The 22,832-nt window shown below is 49.1% G+C and overlaps 1 protein-coding gene across 1 annotated transcript in view; it reads left to right on the forward strand.

Moving 5' to 3' along the window:
• Positions 1-12,181: 12,181 nt before the first annotated feature.
• FGF9 (fibroblast growth factor 9) overlaps positions 12,182-22,832 on the forward strand; it is a 33,600-nt gene continuing 22,949 nt past the window's right edge. Inside the window, exons 1-2 of the mRNA XM_030882129.2 lie at positions 12,182-13,184; positions 21,161-21,264. Of these exons, the coding sequence (XP_030737989.1) occupies positions 12,908-13,184; positions 21,161-21,264 (381 nt within the window). The 5' untranslated portion in view covers positions 12,182-12,907. The remainder of the gene's footprint in view (positions 13,185-21,160; positions 21,265-22,832) is intronic.

The raw sequence follows: 22,832 nt of genomic DNA on the forward strand, positions 1-22,832 counted from the left end.
TGTTGCGGAGCACGGGCTCTAGGCGCGTGGGCTCAGTAGTTGTGGCGCATGGGCTCAGTAGTTGTGGCTCACGGGCTCTAGAGCACAGGCTCAGTAGTTGTGGTGCACAGGTTTAGTTGCTCTGCAGCATGTGGGATCTTCCCGGGCCAGTGCTCAAACCCGTATCCCCTGCATTGGCAGGCAGCTTCTTAACCACTGCACCACCAGGGAAGCCCTAAGCTGGTGATTGACAGCTGTTTTTGGCCCCGGCGTACTCGTTGATTTTGGACACAGGTTGAGGCTCAGACTTGGCTCAGGCAGAGGGTCCTTGTGAAGGAAAGAGAAACTGGCAAAGCTTTAGCACCCATGGGACAAACTGGAAACTGGAGCGGCTTCAGACTCAGAAACTTTCTGGGGCCAGGAGGCTGGAGAGCTGGTTTTAATACCTCTGAAGGGTAGAGAAAGATTTCCCATAATCTTTCAGGGTTGAGGAAACTGATACCCACCAGCCTGCCCTTCAGAAGCATGGGGTCGGGGGCTACACCAAGGAGCAGCGATGAACCACAGGTCCAGAGTCTGCCTAAAAGTGCAACCCAGCACCAACCTAACTCAATTCCTGGTTGGATTAAGGTGATCAGCCCCTCACCCAGTCCTTCCAAAAGAATGGAATTCAGCATCGTCAGGATCCTCCCATTTTTTTATATATAACATCTGGCCTACAATCAACAACATCTAGACATGCAAAGAAGCAAGAAAATGTAAATGATGATAAAGAGATAAAAACCAGACAGCGGAAGCAGACCACTTGCTAAAACTAATGGAGTTAATAGATAAGAACTTTAAAATAATATTCAAGAATATATATATATACACACATGTATATAGGGGGATGGAAATAACAGATGAAAGTATGGTAATTTCACCAAAGAATGGGAATCTATTTAAAAAAATTCAAACGGACATTTTAGAACTGACAAAACCATTACCTGAAATTAAGCACTTGGTGAGTGGTTTAATAGCAGAATGGACTCAGTAGAAAATGGGATTAGTGAATTGGAAGAGAGACCATTAGAAAATACTCAAACTGAAGTACAAAGAGAAAAGGAATGGGAAACAAAACAAAAAATGTCTAACATACACATACCTGTAGTCCCAGAAAAGAGAGAACAGGGCAGAAGCAATATTCAAAAACATGACCAAGAGTTTTCCAAAACTGGAGGCCGTCAGAGATTTAAGAAGCTCAGTAAATCCCTAGCAGAGTAAACACACAAAAAATGGTGTCTAAGCACAACGTATTGATGCTTCTGAAAAGCCAAAGACAAAAAGAAAGATATTAAAAACATCTCGAGGTAGAAGACACATTACCTGCAAAGTATCGACAATAAGACTTACAGATGACTTCTCCACTGAAATTACGGAAGCTATAAGACAAGAAAATGAAAGGACTGTGAATCAGGAGTTCTATACCCAATGAAAATATCTAAAAAGATGACAGTGCAATGAACACATTTTCCAACAAACAAAAACTGAAGGAATCTGTGGCCTATAGGCTTCACTGAAAGAAAAACCACAGAGAGTTATTTAGGCAGAAGGAAAACGTTCCCAGATGAAAGCAGGGAAATGCAGGAGAAAATAAAGGAAAAGAAAAATGTAAATGAATATGGACTGTATAATAACGAAAGAGAGGAAGAATCCTGTCGTTTTTGTATGCATGTCCCGAACAAACTCTAGTACAATGTCTTGTACAAAATATGTTCTGAATAATATTTTTCTGGATATTTTCTCCTACTCTAAAAAATTCTGATTTAATTGGAAAAGCAATTCTTTAATGAAGTATGAAGTTTTTGCTAGCAGATAGATAGTGGAAGTTAGATGCCCTTACTTTCTTTGTTAATAGTTTTCTCTTTACCCTTCCTTTCTTTTTCACTCATCCTTCACCACGTTTGATACATGGCTTCTAGAAATTTAAGTCACACCTCTAATACTGTTTTCTCCTTAGTATAATCCATGCTTTTATAGTTTTTCTATTCTTCCTATGTCTTATGTTTTTAGGTACTTGTTATAAAAATGGTAACTCGGTAATCACCAGTTGAATCATGAAGACGCACAGGACAGTGAGGCAGATAGATGTTCCCTTAAGCTCAGCATCCTATTAGAGAGCCAAGGTGGAAAAAATGGAGCAGAGAATATGGACAGATGACTCAGTGGGTTCCTGGTTACAAATTAAGCTTAAGCTGGGGACAAGTGGGAGTGGAGAAACCAGGGGGAAAATATAGTCTTGGGAAAGAATAAGGAGTTACAGAAAGTATTGGGAAAGATAAAGACTGATTGTAATGAGAGTTAATAAAATTCCAGAGGACTTTCATTGTGTTTTTAAACACCGCTCAGCGTTTGTTATGTTTGAAAAGTGAAGTAACTGCACTGTGTTGTCCATTGTGTGGACCCTTTCGAGGGAATCACTATCAGTCACAATGGTTGTTCATCACACCTGGAATGACGCCCAACTCCTCAGCAAGGCTCCCCAGGTTCTGTAAGATCCGGCCCATCTCTCCTTCGTCTGACACGACTCCAGCCTGCACTTATGCTGCTGCCGCCATTGGCCTCTCTTCCTCAGTCATTTCACTCTCATTCTTGCTGTGGACTCTGTACAGCTGGAATTCTCCTCACCCAGGTCTTAGCAAGGTCAGCTCCTTTCTGTCATTTTCTTAGAAAGAAGAGCTTCCAGGCACCTCTGCAGGACTCTTATTTTCTGATAGCTCACGATACTCTCTAGAATCACCTTCTTTACTTGTTTGTTGTCTGCTTCTCTGCATGGAATGTAAGCTTCACGACAGCAAGGGCCTTGTCTATTTTGTTTATTGTAAACATATTGGCCAGTAATGATTATTGTGACAAAAACTCATGACAGTGGGTGACAGAAGCGCTGTTTTAGGTAGAGTGACCAAGGAACTTCTCCCTAAGAGGACGGCAATTCCATGGAGACCTCCACAAAGCCATGGGGTGTTTGAGAAAAGTGTTCCGAGCAGAATGTCAGCCAGAAGATGGAAACATACTCGGCACCTTAGGGAAACTCAGGGAGCCGGCTTTGGGGAAGCAGAGGGACCATGTGGGAAGTAGGAGATGATGTCGGGAAGAAGTCGGGGCTCAGGCGCTCACAGGTGTTGCAGGTAATTAGTGTAAGGGCGACGGGGGAGTGACAGGATCTGACGTGTTGATGTGGCCTGGATGACGCGCTGAAGCAGAGGAACCAGAGGGCAGGCATTGCAGCATGTGGGGAGATGCTGGTGTGAAGCCAAAGTGGCATCAGTGAAGACGGTGACAGGTGGCTGGGTTTGGGATGTGTCTTGAAAGTAGAACTGTTAGGGTTTGGATGGAGGGTGACTCGCGTTTGGGGTCTGAGCAGCTGAGTGAACGCCGGTGCCTCGGACTGAGACAGGAGATACCTGGGTGCCCAGATTTCCGGGGGGAGTGGTAGTGTAGGGTGTTGGAGGCCCCCTGGACGGTCAGGCGGAGGTGGCAGGGAGGGGGCTGGTTACACATTATTATTTAGGGGAGAGGGAGGTCCAGAGAGGTAATTTGGGACGTCTCAGTTCCTGGACTGTATTTAGAGATTTGGGAGGAAATGAAATCGTCTAGGAAGGGAGTATAGAGAACGGCTCTGGACGCTCCAAGTGTTGGATGCTGAGAAGCAGAGGGGGATGCGGCAAAGGAAACCGAGAAACTGAGAAAGTGATGCTGGAGGAGGAGGAAACCGAGGATGTTCATAGTCCTGGAAGACGCGAGACAAGTGTGTGCAAGCCGAGTGCCATTAGCTCTGTCAGGTCCAGCAGGGTCAGTGCAGAAGGCTGAGAACCTCATTCATTTCAGGAGAATTTGGGTGGCACCAATGAGACCGACGAGTAGTGATTTGCTACTTGTTTCTAACCATCCTTGGAGAATACTAGGTACGTTCCATCAACTATAAAGGAAGAAGCAAATATTGAAGAGGCCTTTAGAGAAAAAGGGAAGCTTTTTTTCACCTAATTGGTCGAATGGAAGAATCCCTAAGTTAGCTATTTAAAAAGACCCCACCCCCGCCTCAGTTTTAAGTTATTGTTAAATTTCACGAGATATTAAAGGAGAAGAAAACTCAAGATTTGGTGTTGGAAGGTCTATGTTAGAATCCTCTCCCTCACTTAGCTGTGTGACTTCAGTCAGGTGTCTTAACCTCTCTAAGCCTCAGTTTCCTCCACCTTAACAGACAGATAATAATGTCTGAGTCACACTGTAATGAAGTTTAAATGAAATAATGTATGTGAAGTTCTTTCTGTAAATATATATCTCTATAAATATTAACCTTCTATAAATATGTTTTATACATATTATTGTTTTGTTGTTGTTGTTGTTATTGTTTGACCTCCATCTGTATTCTAAAATTTAGGGAAATAGGCAAGAAAAGTTAAAATGGGCTACGCTGGACTGACCAAAATGAAAGTGAAGAAAATTGGAGTTAAAGAGGCAAACAAGAAGGGGAGACCCCGTGAGGAGGCTGGCAGCTTGCTGGCCACGAGGATGCCCGCGGAGTGGGAGGTGGGCAGCAAAGTGATGTAATGTTGGGACAATTGTAAGTGAAGAAAGTCCCCGGCTTTGTCAGCCACGTTTTGTGACAGGAGAAATAGGGACAGGCAGGAAGGCAAGATGCTCAGGAAGAGAGCTGAGCACGGCTAAGGAAAGACAGGCGCTGCAGCGGAAGAGACAGCGAGGAGAAGCAACCCACAGAGCTGCCCTGGAGCCTGAGGGGTTAGACGTCGTCACGTTTTCAGAGATGTGTCAGTTCATGCTCCTGGGGTTGTGTGTGGGAACGTGGTCCCTAATCACAGCATCTTCTGCGGTTGCTCCCAAGATCTTTGCATCAGGCACTGTGCTTCCACTCCTTTGAAGGAGGGAAATGTAATTATGAAAAAAATTAAACCGGGCTTATGCCTTTGTAAATAGATACTATATTCACGTGGTTCAAAAAGGTAAGAAGTGTATATAGTGAGAATTCTCCCTCCTACCTCTTATCCCTCAGCTATACAATTTCTTTTCCTGGAGGCAACCAAAGAGATTGCATGTATTTATAGAGATATTACTTACATGTATAAATAGAAAAGCTTTCTTTTTAGGACACAAATGATGGCATAACATATGCACTGTTCTGCACTGTACTGTTTTCCTCCACAATATTCTTTGGAGACTAGTTCATAGCATATACAAAAAGCTTCCCTTTTTTTTTTCCTTTAACAAACTGCTCAAGATTTTACTTTATGGATTTATTATAATTCATATGACCAGTCATTCATGATGGACATTCTTGATGGGCTGTTTCCAATCTTTTGCTACCACGAGTAGTGCTTCAGTGAGGAATCTTCTACACACACGATTCTGCACATGTGCCCATAGACATCTAAGATAAATTTCCAGAAGAGAGATTGTCGAGTCAAAGGACCTGGGTGTTTGTAATTTTAGTAAATATTACTGAAGTAATAAATGCTGTCTCAATTTCCTCTCCACAGTAATGAATGAAAGTGCCTGAATCCCCCAGACTCTAACACCAGTTCATATTATCTTTAATATTTGTCAAATTTATAGGTAAGAAATGGTGCATCAGCACAGTTTTGTTTGTTCCTTTTTGTTATGAATGGAGTTGAGCATATCTACTAATGTTTAGGAACCATTTGCATTTCTTTTCTTGTAAACTGACTATTTTATCCTGTTGTTCGTATTTTTCTTTTTTCTTTCAACACTTTAAATATTTCATTCCACTCTTTTCTTGCTTGCATGGTTTCTGAAGACAAGTCTGATGTAATTCTACCCTTGTTCCTCTATAGATAGGATATTTGTTTCCCTCTCTGGCCCTTTTCAAGATTTTCTCTTTGTCTTTGGTTGTCTACATTGTAGACATGGAATATGATATGTTGAATATGATATACAGCATAGATTTTTTTTTTTTTTTTTTTTGGTACGTGGGCCTCTCACTGTTGTGGCCTCTCCTGTTGCGGAGCACAGGCTCCGGACACGCAGGCTCAGCGGCCATGGCTCACGGGCGCAGCCGCTCCGCGGCATGTGGGATCTTCCCGGACCGGGGCACGAACCTGTGTCCCCTGCATCGGCAGGCGGACTCTCAACCAGTGCGCCACCAGGGAAGCCCAACAGCATAGATTTTTTGGGTATTTTTCCTACTTAGTATCTCTGAGCTTCCTAGATCTGTGGCTTAGAGTCTGTCATCAATTTTGGAGACGTCTTAACTGTTATCAATTCAAATGTTTCTTCTGCTTTTATTCTTTTTTCTTCTCTCTTTCTTCTCCTTCTGATCTTCCCATTATGTGTATGTTATATCTCTTGTAATTGTCCCACAGTTATTGGCTATTCTGTTCCAGTGTTCCTTTCTTTCTTTTAATCTTTGCATTTCAGCTTGAGAAATTTCTATTCACATATGTTCAAACTCACTGGTTCTTTACTTGGCTGTGTCCAGTCTATGGATGAGTCCATCAAAGGCATTCTTCATTCTGTTAGAGTGTTTCTGATGTCTAGTATTTCCTTTAGAGCCTTTCCTTTAATCTTGATCTCTCTGCTTACACTACCTGCCTATTCTTGCATGCTGTCCACTTTTTCCAGTAGAGCCCTTAGCGTAGGATCATGGTTATTTCAAATTCCTGGTGTGATAATGCCAAAATCTCTGTCATATATGAGTCTGTCTAAGTCTGGTTCTGGTGCTTGCTTGTCTCTTCATACTCTGGTTTATTTGTTTTTTTAAGCTTTTAGCATGCCTTGTAATTTTTTGTTGAAAGCTAGTTTGATGTATTGGGTAAATCTTACTGAGGTAGATAGTCCTTTAGTGTGAGGTTTTACGTTTATCTGGCTAGGAGCTAGTCTGTTTTTACTGTTTGCAGTAGCTATGGTGTCAAGGGCTAAAATTTCTTCTGGTGTTCTTGTTTCTGTCTCCCCTGTTGTCTTTGGGTTTCCCTGGAGACTCCCTAAATAGGGTCTGCGTCTTGCAGTTCTTTTAGCTCTAATCCCTGTTATTACATGGAAGCCCTGTGGATGTGGTGGTGAGGTGGGGACACGGAAATGTTCTGTGGTCCTATGACTAGGTCTCCGTCTTTCAGTGAGCCTGGGTCCGGTGTTCCCCTTCCCCACATTGAAGGCTGGAGTGGGCTGGAGTTGGATATTCCCCTCCCCCCAGGTGGGTTGGGTCCTGGTAAAATAGGTCCCCTTGAAGGCAGGCTTTGCTAAGGAGAACAGAGAACTCTGGGCATGTTTCAAAATGATTACTTCCTCCCTCTTCCTGAGGGAAGCAGGAGGGGATTTTTCTCAGATCTCCTCAGTGAGAACCTGATGGGGCTTCTGGAGGTAAATCTCAGGAGAGTGTGAGGACCCATCTAAGACTGGGCCTCTTCTGGGTTTTTCAGCTTGTCCACACTGAGCTCCCAGCAATTCATCAGTTACAGTTTAAAGTGTTCCTACTGATACTGGTTCCAGCTGTGGGCTTCTGCTTCAGTAAGAATTCTCTGTATCTGTCTGTCTTATCTCTCCAGTTTCCAGACCAGCAGTTTGTCCTGTGACCTCAATTCTTTGATGGATCTAAGAAGTGTTGTTGACTTTCAGTCTGTTCAACTTTTTTCTTTTTGTGAGCAGAGGGGACCTCCAAGTTCTGCATGTCAGACTGGAAACCAGAAGTCATATTTTTCTTACTGATGTGTGGGAGCTCTTAATATATTAGGGAAATTAGTCCTTTATCTTGATATGAGATGCCCATGTTTTTCTATTTTGTCATTTATCTCTTAAATTTGTGTTTTCCCCTGCGCAGTTAAACAAATGTTTTGTGTGTGGTTGAATTTATCATTACTCCCTTTTAGATGTTTTGATTCTGTGATACAATTACTAAGGCCTTCACAACTCAGATTATAAAGGAATTCTTCCGTTATTTCTTTTAGTACTTGTTATGGCTTTATTTTTTATATTTAAATAATTGTTCCATTTAGATTTTACCCTCATGTAGAGTGTGAAGAATAGGTACTACTGCTTTTTTTCTAGTTGTCTATTCAGTTGTTTCAAAACTACTTACTCAATAGTTCATTTTCCCCCCATTGATTATCATGTATTAAATTCCAATATGTATTTGAGTTTATTTCTATAATTCCTATTCTGTGTTATTGCTTTATCTCTTTATTCATATGCTAATATGAATAAGTCATAGGATAATACTACTCTGTTTTAATTAGTACAGCTTTAAAATATTTAAAATATTGTATGGCTAGTTACCCTTTTATTTTTCTTGTTAATTTCAAACATTTTTTTTCTCAAGTTAAATTTAATTTTGTATATTAACTTTAGCAATCGGTTCTTCTAATAAAAAAACACTTATTGGTGTTTTTATTGTGATGTTAAGTGTTTTTTAGAGTAATTGCACATTTATGAAATTGAGTTTTTCTATCTAAGAACATTGTGTGCCTTTCCATTTGTTCATGTTTTCTTTTGTGTCCCTAGAGAGCTTTAAACACATTTATTCATATAAATCTTGCACATTTTTGTTCATTGTTTTCCCTAGAAATCTTATCTTTCTTTTCCTATTGTAAGTGTGGTCTTTATTTCTTAATTATGCATTTTAACTGGTTGTTTATACATGTAGATAAGCTGTTTATTCCTATATGTTTATTTTATGGAAACACACTGTTTCTGAATGTTTAGAAGCATATGCGCAGTATAACAGAGGGCAGCTGGGGGTCTGCACCGTGGGGCTCTGAGGTCTATGGACTTGGCCCCGGGGCACTGCACCTCTTACTCAACCTTTATAAGCCAGTTTCCTCATGTGTAAAATGGGACGATAGCAGTACCTACCTTGTAAGGTAGTTTTGAGGATTAAAAAGATAAAGCAGGAAAGCACTTAGTCGAACCTCTGGAGCACAGTAAGCCATAGATTAATGTTGGCTACAGTGGTTCTGTCCTCTTAACCACTGAAGCTCAAACCTAGTCAGACATGGGGGTCAGACTGGGAACAGACTTGAACCTCCCAACCAGTACTCCCACGCACCACTCCTCAGAGCTCCCACACCAAAGCCCGCCAGTAGACAAAAGGCTGTGGGGTGGGAGGATGGGGGAAGTGGACACAGAAGGACCCTCACCTGACTGTTGTAGGAAAGGAATGAAAGGGTTCTGTGGTGGTCTGCATGTGGGGGGTCCAGGGAAATCAAAGGAGGAGACACATGCTAATGAAGTAGTGGAGGTGGACAGGGCACTTTTCCCCAGTGGTCACCTTGGATCACCAGGCCGTTTCTACACACAGGCATCCTAGACCCGTCTTTGCGTCCGCTCAGCAGTTCCGTGAGGGGGGAACGGGCAATCACAGGGGGTGGGTGGGATGGGGGAAGCCGGGTCCAGACGTGCAGACCCCTATCCAAGTGCACATTCCCCTCCGGATCTCTCTTCACTTCCCTTGTTACTTCTCCTATTTGGGTCTCAGTCCCAAATTATCAGTAGGGAAGACAGGTGACAAACTGGAAAAAGGAGAAACAAGAGGGATTAATATGCTGGGAAGAGGTAGCCTAAGGGACCGTTGGGGTTCAAATCAATAATACCATTTGCTAAATACCCCATGGGCAGCAGAAATCCACAGAGCTATATTAGGAGTAGTGCACTAATAGCTACCGTGTCTTAAGTGTCTATTGTGTGCTGCCTGTTTCATGGGCATTTTTTCTTTTATTGCTAACAAGTCTTCCAAGGCGGTGTTATTAAGCCAATTACACCACCTGTCTCTAGGAAGCAAGGCCTCAGTCCTCCTGGAGCTTAGCGTTTGTGTACTAACTGAAGAGTATTTGTGAGCGGAGCTCTCGACCACGGCGGGCCTGGGCAAGATCTTGAGGGAGTCAGCCCTGGGCAGTGGGTGAGGTCCGGAGAAACGGGATGTGATCGGTGAAAGGAAGGATACCGTGCCTATTACTGTAAGAGGAAAGCTCGACCCGAGGGAAGCAGGGGGAGAAGCCCGATGGGCAAGTTCAAGGGGCGAGGGAGCAGCACAGGCTTCCTGCAGCTGGAGTTGGAGCCGCGAGGAAACGCGGGCTAAGCAACTGCAGTGGGCAAGAGGCGCCCGAGGAGGCAGCTTCCAGCCGGGAAAGTGCTCCATCAGCTCCCAGCCCGCTCGCCCACTGCTGCAACGCTTTTAAAGGGACAGTCACCGGGCTGCCGAGACTTCGGAAGCGGAAATGGTCTCTGCTCACTGGCTGACGGTCTAAATTCAGACCGAAAGAATGTGCTTGGAGACAGCTGGTGGAAGCTGTCCCAGGCCTGTCTTCAGTGGACATGTCCACGTGCTGCTCGTCTTGCCCTGTCAAGCGTCTCCCTCTCTCCATCGCGCCCTCCGTCTGCCTGCCTGTCTTTCTTCATTAGGCTTTACAAAAAAGTAACCAACCCCGCGCCTTGTACCCAAGCAGTCCAGTAACGCCTGCGTGATGAATGCGAGCTACTCGGGTGCTTTATGAGAAGTGACACTTCCTCCCCAGCTTCTTGTATCTGCCACTGAGCAGTTAAGGTGAAAGCCCACCGCCGACGTGACTGCTGTAAATACCACGGGGCAGGGCTCTGGAGCTCACTAAACGCGTAAGCGAGACGCACGAGGCAGCCTCGGACGCCCCATGACCCGGGACTGCGGCAAAGGGTGTGGGAACGGAGAGGGAGGACACTGCGCCCCCTCCTTCCTCCCGGCGGGCCACGCACACCTTCCCGCCCGGGGGGCAGGGGCAGGTCGCTCCAGGTCGCCGGCACCTCCGGCGCCCGAGAAATCTGCAAATTCATTGCTCCCTTTCATCTTCCGGCGAAAGCCTTCCGTCCCGAGTAGGGCCAGCCCCATCCTTCGCCGCCAGCCTCGAGCTGACCGCCGAGGCGGATCCGACTTCTCCCCATAAAAAGGCTCCGGTTCCCTTTCCCCGCGCAGGGGTCCTAGGCTGCTTTCGACTTTGCTTCTCACTCGCAAGTCCCGCGGTCTGGAGCGGTGCTCAGTCTCGGCAACTTTCACCAGCTCGCCCCGGGAGTCGGGCCCTTTCTAAGACAATGTGAACAAAGAGGAGCAGGGGCGAGCGGGGCGCGCGGGCAGGCTGGGGGCGAGCGTCGGGGCGCCGCGCTCCAGCCGGCCCCGCGGGGATCGGGCGCAGAGAGCGCCGCGCGGCTCCCGGGCGGCTCGGGCGGCGGGTTTCTTTGTCCCAGCCCCGGGCCGGGCGCGAAGGCCGCCGGCCGCGAGCAGAACCGCGAGCCGGGCTCGGGGCTCAGGCTTCCACATGCGCCCCGCGGGGGCAGAGCAGGAAGCAGCGGCCGCGACCCCGTGCGCGACCCGCGCCGGGCTCCCTCGGTTCGGCGGCGGCTTCGGGCCGTGGGGGACTCGGGGACCTTGCCTCTCGCGTCCCCGAGGGCAGGCCCTGCTCGCCCTCGGAGCGCGGTTCGGGGTAGGGAGCCCCCGGCGCGCGCTCCTGCACCCGGACTCTCCGCAGACGCGCGCCAGGCGAGCTCGGGGACAGAGGCGGTGCTCTGGCGCCCCCCAGCCGGCCGCACCGCGGGGCGGGACCTAAACGCAGCGCCGGCCCGAGATGCCCAGGAAGCCCCGAACCAGACCGGGAGCGCGGCCACAGCGGCCTGTGTGTGCGCGTGGGAGGGGGCTGGGTGCACGACCCCGTCTCACCTGCCGCACAGCTTGCGCCTGTGTGTCTGCAGGAGGAAGGAGAGAGGAACTGCGGTGTCTGTTCAAGCTCATTAGACCAACCCCCTTCCCTCCAACTCTCAGCTAAGTTTTATTTCATAACGCAAAGTAGCATCAGAGCCCAAGTGAAAACTAGTTTCCCGATTTCAGTCTGCACCTCCGCCACCGCATCGACCGAGGGTTCGGTTCCCGGCTTCGACTCCGCAGGAGAGCGGCCGCCCCGGAGTCCCGGGGCTCCGGCCTCGCGCTCCCTTTGTGAGGCCCAGGCTCGGGGCGCCCCCGGTCCCGCGCTCGGGCACGCGGCGCGGGGCCTGCCGCAGCGCGGCGGGCGCGGCGGGCGCTAGGACCGCGGGGAGCGCGGGCGGCGCGGCGCTACCTTAAACCCAGCCCAATGCCGCTGCCTGCGCCACTCTGCGCGCCGCGGGGCTGCGCAGGAGGAGCGCTCGCCGGCCACCTCGCCCCGCGCCCGCGGCGACACCTGTTCGCGGCCGCCGGCGGCACGCGGGTCCCGCCGCGGCGCCCCTCGCTCCCGCCGCCGCCCGCCGCCCGCGCTAAGCCAATGGACGCCTGCCGAGCCCCTGGAGAATTCTGGATACCAGCTTTGGACGCCTAAAGTTTTTCCTTCTTTTTGTTTTATTACCATTATTCTCATTTTTGGAGGGAGGACGGGGGCAGATTTGTCGCCGCCACCAACGTGAGATTTTTTTTTTCCCCTTGAAGGATTCCTGCTGATATCTGCAGAGTCGGTTAGAGTGAAAACGGCGCATGCCTTCCTGGATCCGTAAATTCTGACGTAGCCCGTGCATCTTAAAACCCCCTATAATAACGCCTAGGCATTTAAGTTGCTATGGTCATTCTGATCTCAAACCAAATGGAGAAACTACGGATTTTTTTTCCTTATTACGGTCGGATGGGATGAAGACCTTCCTGCCTGCTGAGAGCCGGGGAATCTATCTGTAGAGATACATAGATACGTTTATCAATATGTCAGTGTGTGAGTATAAAGTGGTGGCTTCTTAGACTATCCGTGGTTTGACCTTGAACCTGTGCCAGTGAAGCAGCAGATGACTTTTATTTATCCATTTAATGGATTGAAGAAAAGGACCTTTTTTCTCTCTCTGCAACTGCAGTAAGGGAGGGGAGTTGGATATACCTCGCCTAATAGCTCCTGGGTTGGCACCATCATTATTGTTTATCGCTGTGCTCCGAAAGCCGAGTCTTCTGATGGCTCCCCTAGGTGAAGTTGGGAACTATTTCGGTGTGCAGGATGCGGCACCGTTTGGGAATGTGCCCGTGTTGCCGGCGGACAGCCCGGTTTTGTTAAGTGACCACCTGGGTCAGTCCGAAGCAGGGGGGCTTCCCAGGGGACCTGCAGTCACGGACTTGGATCATTTAAAGGGGATTCTCAGGCGGAGGCAGCTCTACTGCAGGACTGGATTTCACTTAGAAATCTTCCCCAATGGTACTATCCAGGGAACCAGGAAAGACCACAGCCGATTCGGTAGGTACACCATTAACCCTTTACTGTCCGTGCTGGCATGTTCGGATTGTAACTACCGAGAAGGTGGCTGGGCGGGGGATGCGGGAAGGGGTCTATCCCTCTCTCTGTCTCCGTCTGTCTCTGTCTTGCTAGCTCAAGGGGGGGTGGGGTGGGGGGAGGGAAGCCTCCGGAATTGCAGATCTGCCGCTGGCACTGATGCGGGTCTACATTGAAAGGCCTTTTTTTTTTTTCTTTGTAAAGGAGGGCGTGATTTATAAATATAACACAAGCCCCTAGTTCTTTTGCATCAGATACACGGGAAGATCGGGTTTAGGAAGTTTCTTTTGAATGGACTGATTCCACGAGTTTAAAGCTTTAATGATTAACTACTGAGAACTTAAAATGCATTTTCCTGAAGGCAGTTATCACCTTGTGTCAAATGAAGTTTTTGCCCCTTCCCTTTTTTCCTCCAATAAGTATCCTGCTTGAATTTTAAATTAAGCGTATTGCTTACTCCCACCGTGAGGGTCTGGAACCCTTTAGCCGAAGGTTGCTAATTGTTCTGTTGGGAAGAGGACTAAAGTCGTATTTTAGACTCTGGGCTGCAGAGGCACTGGGGGAAAATGACTCGGGAAGGGGCAGGGCGCTCACCAGGGGCGTTTGTCCATCCAGCCACGAGTTATTCCCTGTGCTTTGTAATTTCCATGGCGTGCAGCCCTGTGTGGCTCTGGTGTAAGTGTGTGCGCCCGTGCAAAAGCTGCGAGCTAATTTTAAAGGGCATTCCGAGGATTTCATTTCCCGAGGAGGGTATTTGTGACTCAGCATGGATAGCTGCAGACCCGAGGGCTGGTGACTGCCCCCTTTAATGAGTGCACACACGTGTCTGCTGGGCCACCCTGAGCTCGACAGCAGCGACTCGGCGAGCACAGTCCCGGGGTGGGGGGAACTGATGGTGGAGGGGCGACTCGGGTTTTCTCCTTACTTACCAAAAAAAAAGAAAAAAAAAGAAAAAAAAAGGAGGGGGGCGTTTGGGCAACCAGACTGTTGGAAGGAGTTAACTTATTGAGTAAACCCACCTGACAACACTTAAACTAGGTCGTAAAAACAAAGTCCTGTGGTGACTTCTTTTCCTCAAGCTTTAACGCCAGATGTTGAACACGATCTAAACTATCTGTATAGGTTCGTGGGCCGCAGACGATGCAGGAGGTGAGGACGGTTCGGGCCTGAGACGGGGCTGGTCCCGGATGCACGAGCCCCGGGATTTTCTGCCTCGGCTCACCCCGCACTGAACCTACCGGCATGAACGGCGGGCTGCCTCCCTTCTCTGCTTTGCAGCTTTCAATTACGGAAACGTAGCCCAGAGAAGCGGAGGCAGCTCTGGCCGCTGCGGAGCGGGGACGAAACTTTCCTAAAGTGCTCTCTGCGGCCGCTCCCGGGGCTGCTGCAGGACCCGGGGCGGCCGTGGGCGGGGGCGCCGAGCCCAGACGGGTCCCCGGCGCGCCGGCCGGCAGGTGCCACTCGGCGGCCGCCGGCCAACTCCGCGCGGTCCTAGACGCGCTCGGGTTCGGCGGCTTGCCCCCGCCCCGCGCGCCCTCGGCTGCGGGGACCGCTGTGTCCCGGGCGCCCGGCCGGCTGGCGCGCTGCGGCCGCGCTTAGGGGTCGGGCTCCTTTTGCCTGAGCCGCGTCCCTTCGCGCTCGCCGCGTGTGAGTGCGGGTCCAGCGGATCCAGCCGCCGCCCGGGCAGCGCGGCCGCGCGCGGGGTGGGAGCTGCCGGAGGCGCGCGCGGCGGGGGACTCGGTGGCGGGGCCGAGGCCCCTGAGCCCCGTCCCGTCTCGGACCCTTCTCCCTCCTTCGACGCTCACAGCCGGGTCTCGGGAGCGGTGGGCTCGCGGCGCCGGAGGTGGGTCGGGCCGGCCGGCAGGGCGGGAGCCGCGGGGAAGGGAGGGGGACAAAGGGCGGCGCAGGCGGCGGGGGCCGCGTGCCATTGTTACCGCTGCCGAGCGGGGCCCGGCGCCCCTCTCCGCGCCCTGCGTGGCTGGGCCCCGGCCCGGGGAGCCCGCGGTGGGCGCCCGAGTGCGGCCGGCGGCCTGGTGTGCAGTCGAGCCCGGGCCGGGAGCGCCCGGGACCCGCGTAGAGTGGGGGGGGGAAGCTCCGGTTGGGGCTCCTCCACCCTGCCCCCACCGTGGGTGTTTTTTTTTTTTTAAACGCAGTCACCTTTCGTGTAGGACGTTCGCTACACGCAGCCGAGTCATTAGGAATCCGGTGACTCCGCCACGGGGACAGAGAGGGACCAGGGTGGATGAAGGGGACCGGGGACCGGAAAGCGGGGAGCCGAGAGGCGCGCTCTGGGGTCAGCCGGCAAGGACGCTGGCACGGTGGCTGAACAGAGACCGTAAAACAAAAACCCGGCCTCGGCACCCCACCTCCGACCCCGGAGATGACACGTCCACTCCTTGTCCGCCCGGCACTGCCGGCGGGCTGGTAGGCGCAGTGCTGGGTGGGAGGCCGGGCAGCGGAAGCCCGGCCGGGGGTGGGGTGGGGTGGGGGCCCGGCCCGAGCTCGGGGGTCGGCCGGGAGCTGGCTGCGGGGGAGGGGCGCGCCCGGCGCTCGCCGCGCCCTCACCCGGGTTTGGATGCGGCTGAGTGGGTGGTGTGCGCAGTGGGGGCGGGGAAGGAGGGCGAGGCGGGAGGCTTATTTCAGCTTCCATCCGGTGGCAGGGAGGAGCGCCCCCGGGGTGACAGCAGTGCCGCGGTCTCCCGCTGCGGCAGGTCCCAATATTAGCAACCTCTGCAGCGCCGCGCCGCCGAGCCTCCCACCCTGCCTCCCGGCCCCGCCCGGGGCGCCGGAGGGGCGGGCGGGCGCTAGGACCCGGGTCGGGGCTGCGGCCGTCGCACCTGGCGCTCCCGCCCCCGCCCCCCCCGCCTCACCTTGGGCCCTCCCCCTCCCCCGCGTGCGCCCCCCTCCTCGCCCGCTGCGCTCTGGGGACTTCGAATGCAATCCCGGTTTCTCTTCCGAGTCCATAGGAAAGAGTAGCTGTGGGTAGGGGCGAGGGGGGTTTGCACCCTGATTAAAACAGAAGGTGCCTTTTCTACCTGAAACGGAAAGGCAGGAGGAAGCGTGCGGGGAAAATGACGTGCTACCCCCCGCAGCTGCAGGTGACCGCAGCTGCTGGCAAGCGTGGCGGTGGCACTGCGGCGGCGGTGCGGGTCGTGGGGGGGGGGAACCTTACTGCTGTCCCAGCAGGAGCCGCGCGGTGACAACTTAGGTGGGACCTAGAGGGAGCTCTTTGTTTTCCTTTCGGGGGTGCTGGCGTGGAGCTGAGGCCCAGCCTGGAGAACGGGAACCGGCACTCGTATCTCTGGGTGATAGGCCAGGGGAGCCAGACGGTTCGTTTCCTTTTTTTTTTTTTCCTCTTTAGAGCACTTGCTAGACGGAAAAAGTGAGCAGAAAATCAATTGAGGAAATGGTAATGTGGAATAATAAAAATGTGAGCGTCGGGCCTGATCCGTTATTTGACTTGGCACGAGGAGCCTGAGCGGGGTGACCCCGGCCTGGTGCGGAGATGCCTGCGTCCCTGCCGGGCGTCTTCCGGCCCTAGTGCAGCTCCGCCAGGCCGCCTGCATCAGGACCAGGGCTCCCGGCTGGGGCTGCCGGGTCCAGGGGTCAGGTGAAGTTGTACCAGGGCGGAGAAACATGATAACAGTACACTTTAAAAAGAAAGAGGTTCAAAAAAATCTTACTTCCAGGGTTTCGCACTTGAAACAATGCCGTTCTGGGTATCTGGCCCTTCAATATCTCAGTAAGGGAAAGGCTGCCTATTTAAGGAGCTGTTTCAGGATAGGTTCAGATTCTCGAAAAATCGGTGGGGTTATGGCTCCCATTCAGCTAGTCATTTCCCACATGAACTCTGGGATTTGCTCAAGTTGCTGCAGACTCGGGCTTGCTGGGATTGGGGCTCTGAGCTGATTGATTTGGCAACCCTGGTGCGGGATTCTCCCGGCCAGCAGGGAGCTCTGTGTGTGTGTGTGGGGGGGGGGCGGGCCGGTTAATCTATTTTCGAAAGCCTGTGTCAGGCCTCTCTCCACAGCCTGCACACATTCTTGTCCTCTGAAGAATGCAGCTCTGTTAAGTGTTGGGGGCTTTTAGGCTGGAGGGTTGTTTAACACGGGCCAGAGTGGAGCTGCTTGGGCTGGCCCTCCCACTTCCCATGGCCAGCGTGGAGGTGAGGCCCATGCAGAGGGGCTCTTGGGAACTGGGCCAGCTTTGGGGTCATGGTCCACGTGAACAGAGCTTGGGGGCTGAGCACTGCTACCTAGTGAGTCCGGGGCGAGGATGATGCTCTGCTGAGGTCATTTTCCTGCAGTGGTCCCAGGAACTGACCTGGCCTCTTGCGGATCACAGATGACCGTGGACCCCACCAGACCCCGTCAGGCTTCCTGGGCCCAGTGAGTGCATCCTCACTGGAACTGTTGCCTGCCGTGAAAGGGAATCGCCAGGTGCCACTCGTCACTGACCTCATGCTTCCCAGGCCGCTCCATCACTGCCCATTGCTGTGGCCCTTCTGACCTGCCTAAGAGAGCTGGGCCACCCTGGGACACATGTGAGGGCCACACTTCAATCTCAGGCACAGCCCCACCATTCCCTCCCTCCCTTTCCTCCTCCTTCTCTTCCTAGCTCTTTCCTTCACTCCGTTCCTCTCCTGTGGATGGTGAAGCCTGTCACCGTTTCTACCCAGAAGCCTTCTTCTGGGCTTTTCCCGAGCCTCACGCCCATGTGAACAGCCACTGGGGGAGCGGCCCCGCTCAGACCAGTGCGGTTGGGATCACTTGCTCGGCAGTGGCTCAGGCCCAGGGAGAGGTTAGCTGACCTGGTTGAGGTTCTAGAGTTCATGGTGGACACGATGGTAGCAGGGATGATAAGGATTGCAGTCTGCGGGGGGCGGGAGCTGGTTCAGGTGGTCAGGGCTTTCTGGCCTCGCAGCTTTGGCCCCCTCTGCACGTGAGGGAACGGCTGTGACTCAGGCGTTATGAGTTCTGCTTGCCCTCGGATCGTGAGGTGACCCCATAAAAAGCTGGGCTGCTCTTTCGAGGTCTCTGCTTCTCAAGGAGCTGCAGAGATAGGGGTGCTGGTTTGAGATGATGAAACCTTTTCCACCTGGGGTCCCTAGATGTAGCCCCTTCTCATGTGGAGCACGCCTGGGAGGCTTGTCTCGGCCCGATTCCTTTTAGGAAGCCCCTCTGGCTCTCCTGGTCCAGCCTGAGTGAGCCGCCCAGAGCGTACCCTGAACACCTGCCTCTCACCGCATTTCCCACATTGTTATTACATTTATCTGGTTATTTGTCCTTCCTCCCACTAGACAGGAAGCTCTTTGAGGGTGTAGGCTAGACCTTGTTCATCTCCATACCCTCAGCAAAGGGCATGGTGCTCGGCTTACAATACAGTCACTCCTTAGTTTGCTGACTGAATGAGTGAGTGCATATCTTGCTGATGCCAGGAAGAGATAACAAGATAGATGTCTTACTACCTTCATTTCCAAAATGTATAATAATCGTTTCGGACCTTAAGTCCTTTAAAAAGAAAAAAACCCATGTGCACAAAGAACAACGTGCGAAGAGTGTGCACACACAGGTGCCCACCTTCCCAAGTCCTGTGTGATGAGAGCACGGTCCCAGGAGCTCACGTGTCCCTCACTTCCTCTGCTTCTAGTCCTGTGCACTGGGCCTGCAGAGTCTCACCTGGGTAACATCTTCCAGTCACTAGTGAGGGACTAACTATATAAAAGTGGTACAGAAATCACGGATCCGTGAGAAAAGGTAAAAGTGATGGGAAGGTGTACCTAGTCAGTAAGGACCTAGGCTTTGGAGTCTGATCGCTTGGGGGCAAGTTATCCTTGAACCTACTGTCCCCACGTGTCATCTGGAGATTAGCGTATGGTAATGCCTAGGGCTGTTCTGAGGGCTGAATGACATCAGGCCTCTCACTGGGCACAGACTAGATGCTCGAGGAGTCCAGTTGTTAGGATTGTCACTGTTGATATTATTACTTCTGATGTTCTGCTGACCAGCCAGTTACATGGTTTTGCGAGATCACATGCACTTATTTTTTCTTAGGTCTGATGGGCAATGTCAGTTAATAGTCTCAGAGCTGCCTCCTGCTTAGGGAAAAGAGAAAGATCATCAGATACCCTCTTAGAAGGTGCAAGTATTGTTTATTTTAGTTTTATGACTTTCAGTTTTATTGACATGGTGTATTAAATCGGTCAGATGCAAAGGGGCCAAATGCTTTCATTTTACAATGAAAGTTGGACATTAATGAATTCTTTATACTATTTCAGGATAACAATGACTTATATTGTGTGTTTTCAGGTAGCTAAGAGATTCACATGTGTGTGACTCCTATGGTAATAAAATGCTACAACATAAGTTATTTTTAATCATAAGAGTTAGACGTAGTATAATGAAATAAAATGATTCATCAATAAGGATGTGCATCTCACAAGAAATGACTCTCATGGAACTACTGCCTTATTTGTCTTTCCATTAGGTTTGTGAGGTAGGGATGGCTGGTAATGAACTTATTTCACATGTATTTTTCACTAGAGAGTCACAAGTTATCAGATCCAGAACTCAATTTGTAACTTCTCTTTATATTTATTCACACACTATTTCACATTCTGTTAAAATACATAGTTTTGCAGGTCCAGATAGACATTCTGTAAACTGTAAGCTCAAAATATTTGTTGCATTTTGTGCTGATAACAGAATTAGGAATACCTCTTTATAAGAAATCTCTTTCCCTTTGTCCGTCACCTTGGAACCTTTGCTTTATTAGATTTATGTAGTTCACATCTTCTTGTGATTGCAACACAGTCTATTTTGCGAGAGTTGCAAAATTAATTGTTTAAAACTACATGTAAGTGCTTTTCTATGAGTCACGTGAGACTGACTCTAGCCCAGGGTTACCCTTAGTTTCTTTCTAAATTCTTAAATGTAAGTAAGTTTTTTAATATTTGGAGATATTTTAAACAACTCAGTATTTGGTATGTGTTCATACAAGGTTTACACAACGTGTAGCACTTTAAGACAAAATGGAAAAAATGGTCGAGCATGAGTGATATTAGCATCGTCCCAATATACCATTGGGTAATCATGTTAAAACAACAATATGGTTATAGAACCTGGAACTGCTGTTGTATGACCACAAAATTCTGGGTTTATGCCCAGCTTAGGTATTGTTATTCTTAGTGAGGTAAGCAAGGTGAAAGAAGGAAATAAAAGAAGATCGTTATGTTGATTTGATTTTGGGATATAGTATTCCACGCCTATTTTAAATCAAGAGCATTTTTGGAATCAGCATTTTTTTCCCCCAGAATATTGTGTTATCTTAATTGCTTAACTGTCTCTTTGGGGCTTAGATAAGCACAGTGAAAATCAATACTTTGTTTAAGCAGAAATATTTGGGATATGTGTGGGCTTTTTAGTTTTCCAGATGGAGCTCAATACAGTTATACAATAGAGAGCTGGATAACTTTCGGTGTAAACCAGACAAGTCTTTGGTTGTCATCTCCTATTCTTATTATGAGGGGCATAGACCCTTCTCTGAATAGAATTTTGTTTTTCCAATCCATGGCCATACACAGATACTTAATTTCACATTTTTAAAGTGGAAGTAAGTTTTCTCTCATACATTATACTCTTTTAAGTTAATTAGAACACGTGCATTGGTTTACTGACATGTCACTTCTCACCATATCTATGTAAATGCTAGCTTTTTTACTTAAAAAATATTTTGTTACGTGTTGTGTTGATAAGTTTTTTTGTCTCATTACTGTAAGATAAAATTTAGTTGAAAAATCAATTCTTTGGGGCAGTGGTTTTAAGAGAAGACACTTCTCGAGTGAAGGTGCGGCCTTCCTCTTAGATGCTCCCAGGGATGTGGACGCTCCAGGGGAGATGCTCTGTGCTCTGACCTGTCTCCCTCTGCTGTTGGTCTCGCAGGCATCCTGGAGTTTATCAGTATAGCGGTGGGCCTGGTCAGCATTCGAGGCGTGGACAGCGGACTCTACCTCGGCATGAATGAGAAAGGGGAGCTGTACGGATCAGTAAGTACCGTAGAGACCTTGCCAGCCTTCCTGACTCACGTTTGCCGGAAACTGCTCTTTCTCTAGCTTATAAATAGAAATGAAACAGTGGTGGGAAGGGGAGTGTAGGTTTTCACTTTTTGAAGAAAACCACTTCATTTTTATTAATAGATATCAGCCCTGGATCTTCACGAGACTAAAGTTTCTAAGCAAATGCTTTATTTATATGCCAAGCCATTTTCATTGTCAAGGAAATAAAAAATTCACAACTGTGAAAAATCCCATCTTCTTGTATTGAATGGGAGTTATTTTTGAAACGAATTGAAATGATCTTCCAAGCTTTGCCAAGCATTGTAATTAAAACTAGAAATAGACCATGCAGTGAGTATAAACCCTTTCTCTGAGCTGCATAAAATTTTCATTATGTAGAGAGAGAAGGGAGATGGAAATTATTGTCAGATATTCTTGTATGTGAATAAGAATATAAAAATATAATAATTATTTGCAAGTGTTAGGAGTTTCTTCCTTCCCCGGTCTTACTTCCTATCTCCACTGGGTCGTAAGCTCCTTGGGTGAGGCAAAGAAGAGCGCTCACTGTAGCCTGCCAGGCACGGCTCTAGGTGCCAGGGTTGGGAGGGCAGAAATGAACGAGAGTCCCCCGCTTCTGCTTTGAGAGGAGGGGCAGACTTTGTATCTCTTTACTGCACAGTAGGAACTGGACACATTTCTGCTAAAGGTATGAGTGTGAATACTAGGTTATCAGTTACTGTATATAACTTGAGTTTTCAACAAAAGATTTGTAGTGAAGTCAGCCTTCGGTTTCTTGTTGCCATTATTGGTGGTCAAATGGGGATTTAATCCATGTTATCTGCAATATGAGAACTTTGGCTAGAATCTACAAAAAGTTGAAAATTAAAAGACGCTCAGAATGGGAGAAGTTCTGGAGTCCTCTGTTGGCAGAAGTGAAGGCCATTTTTATGTAGAATCAGGAGAAATTTTTTCTAGATATCCTTTTTTTTAATCCATATACTAGTAAATACACACACACACACAAGGGTTGGGAGTAGTATCCAACTTTTACTCAGAAACTCCAGGAGACAATAAATGGTATAGTTTGAATATAACACCCACCATGTTTCATGACACAAGGATGGTTTTTCTGCTTTGGTAAAATTTGAATGTAAGATTGATTGCTTTTGTTAGACATTTGTCTTTTGAAAAAAGTGCTTCCTCGAGAGGCTTATTTTAAAATAGGTTTTTAAGCATAGGATTGAGTTTAGTTTTTTAAACACAGTTCTTGGTCTAGATGAAGTTATTTACTTCCTAAATTATCTTCGTCAACGCTTTTAAGTGCAAAGATTCAAGATGTAAGGAAGCTTTTAGATTTTTAAAACATTCAGTGATGTTCTCCTTTTGTCACCCCTCACTTTTTCCTTCACTTTTAGGTCCATAATGTGGATTTAATTCAGTCAGTCATAGGTGGGCTCAGTAGAAGGCTTTCTGTGTTGGGTCGCAGTCTGACCTTCTGTGGGTGGGGGGGTGGAAGGGACTGTAGTTTATCACCGTGGTCTCCAGATGTTTTGAGTGTG

Source organism: Globicephala melas, chromosome 18, assembly GCF_963455315.2.
Source record: "Globicephala melas chromosome 18, mGloMel1.2, whole genome shotgun sequence".
Classification (NCBI taxonomy): domain Eukaryota; kingdom Metazoa; phylum Chordata; class Mammalia; order Artiodactyla; family Delphinidae; genus Globicephala; species Globicephala melas.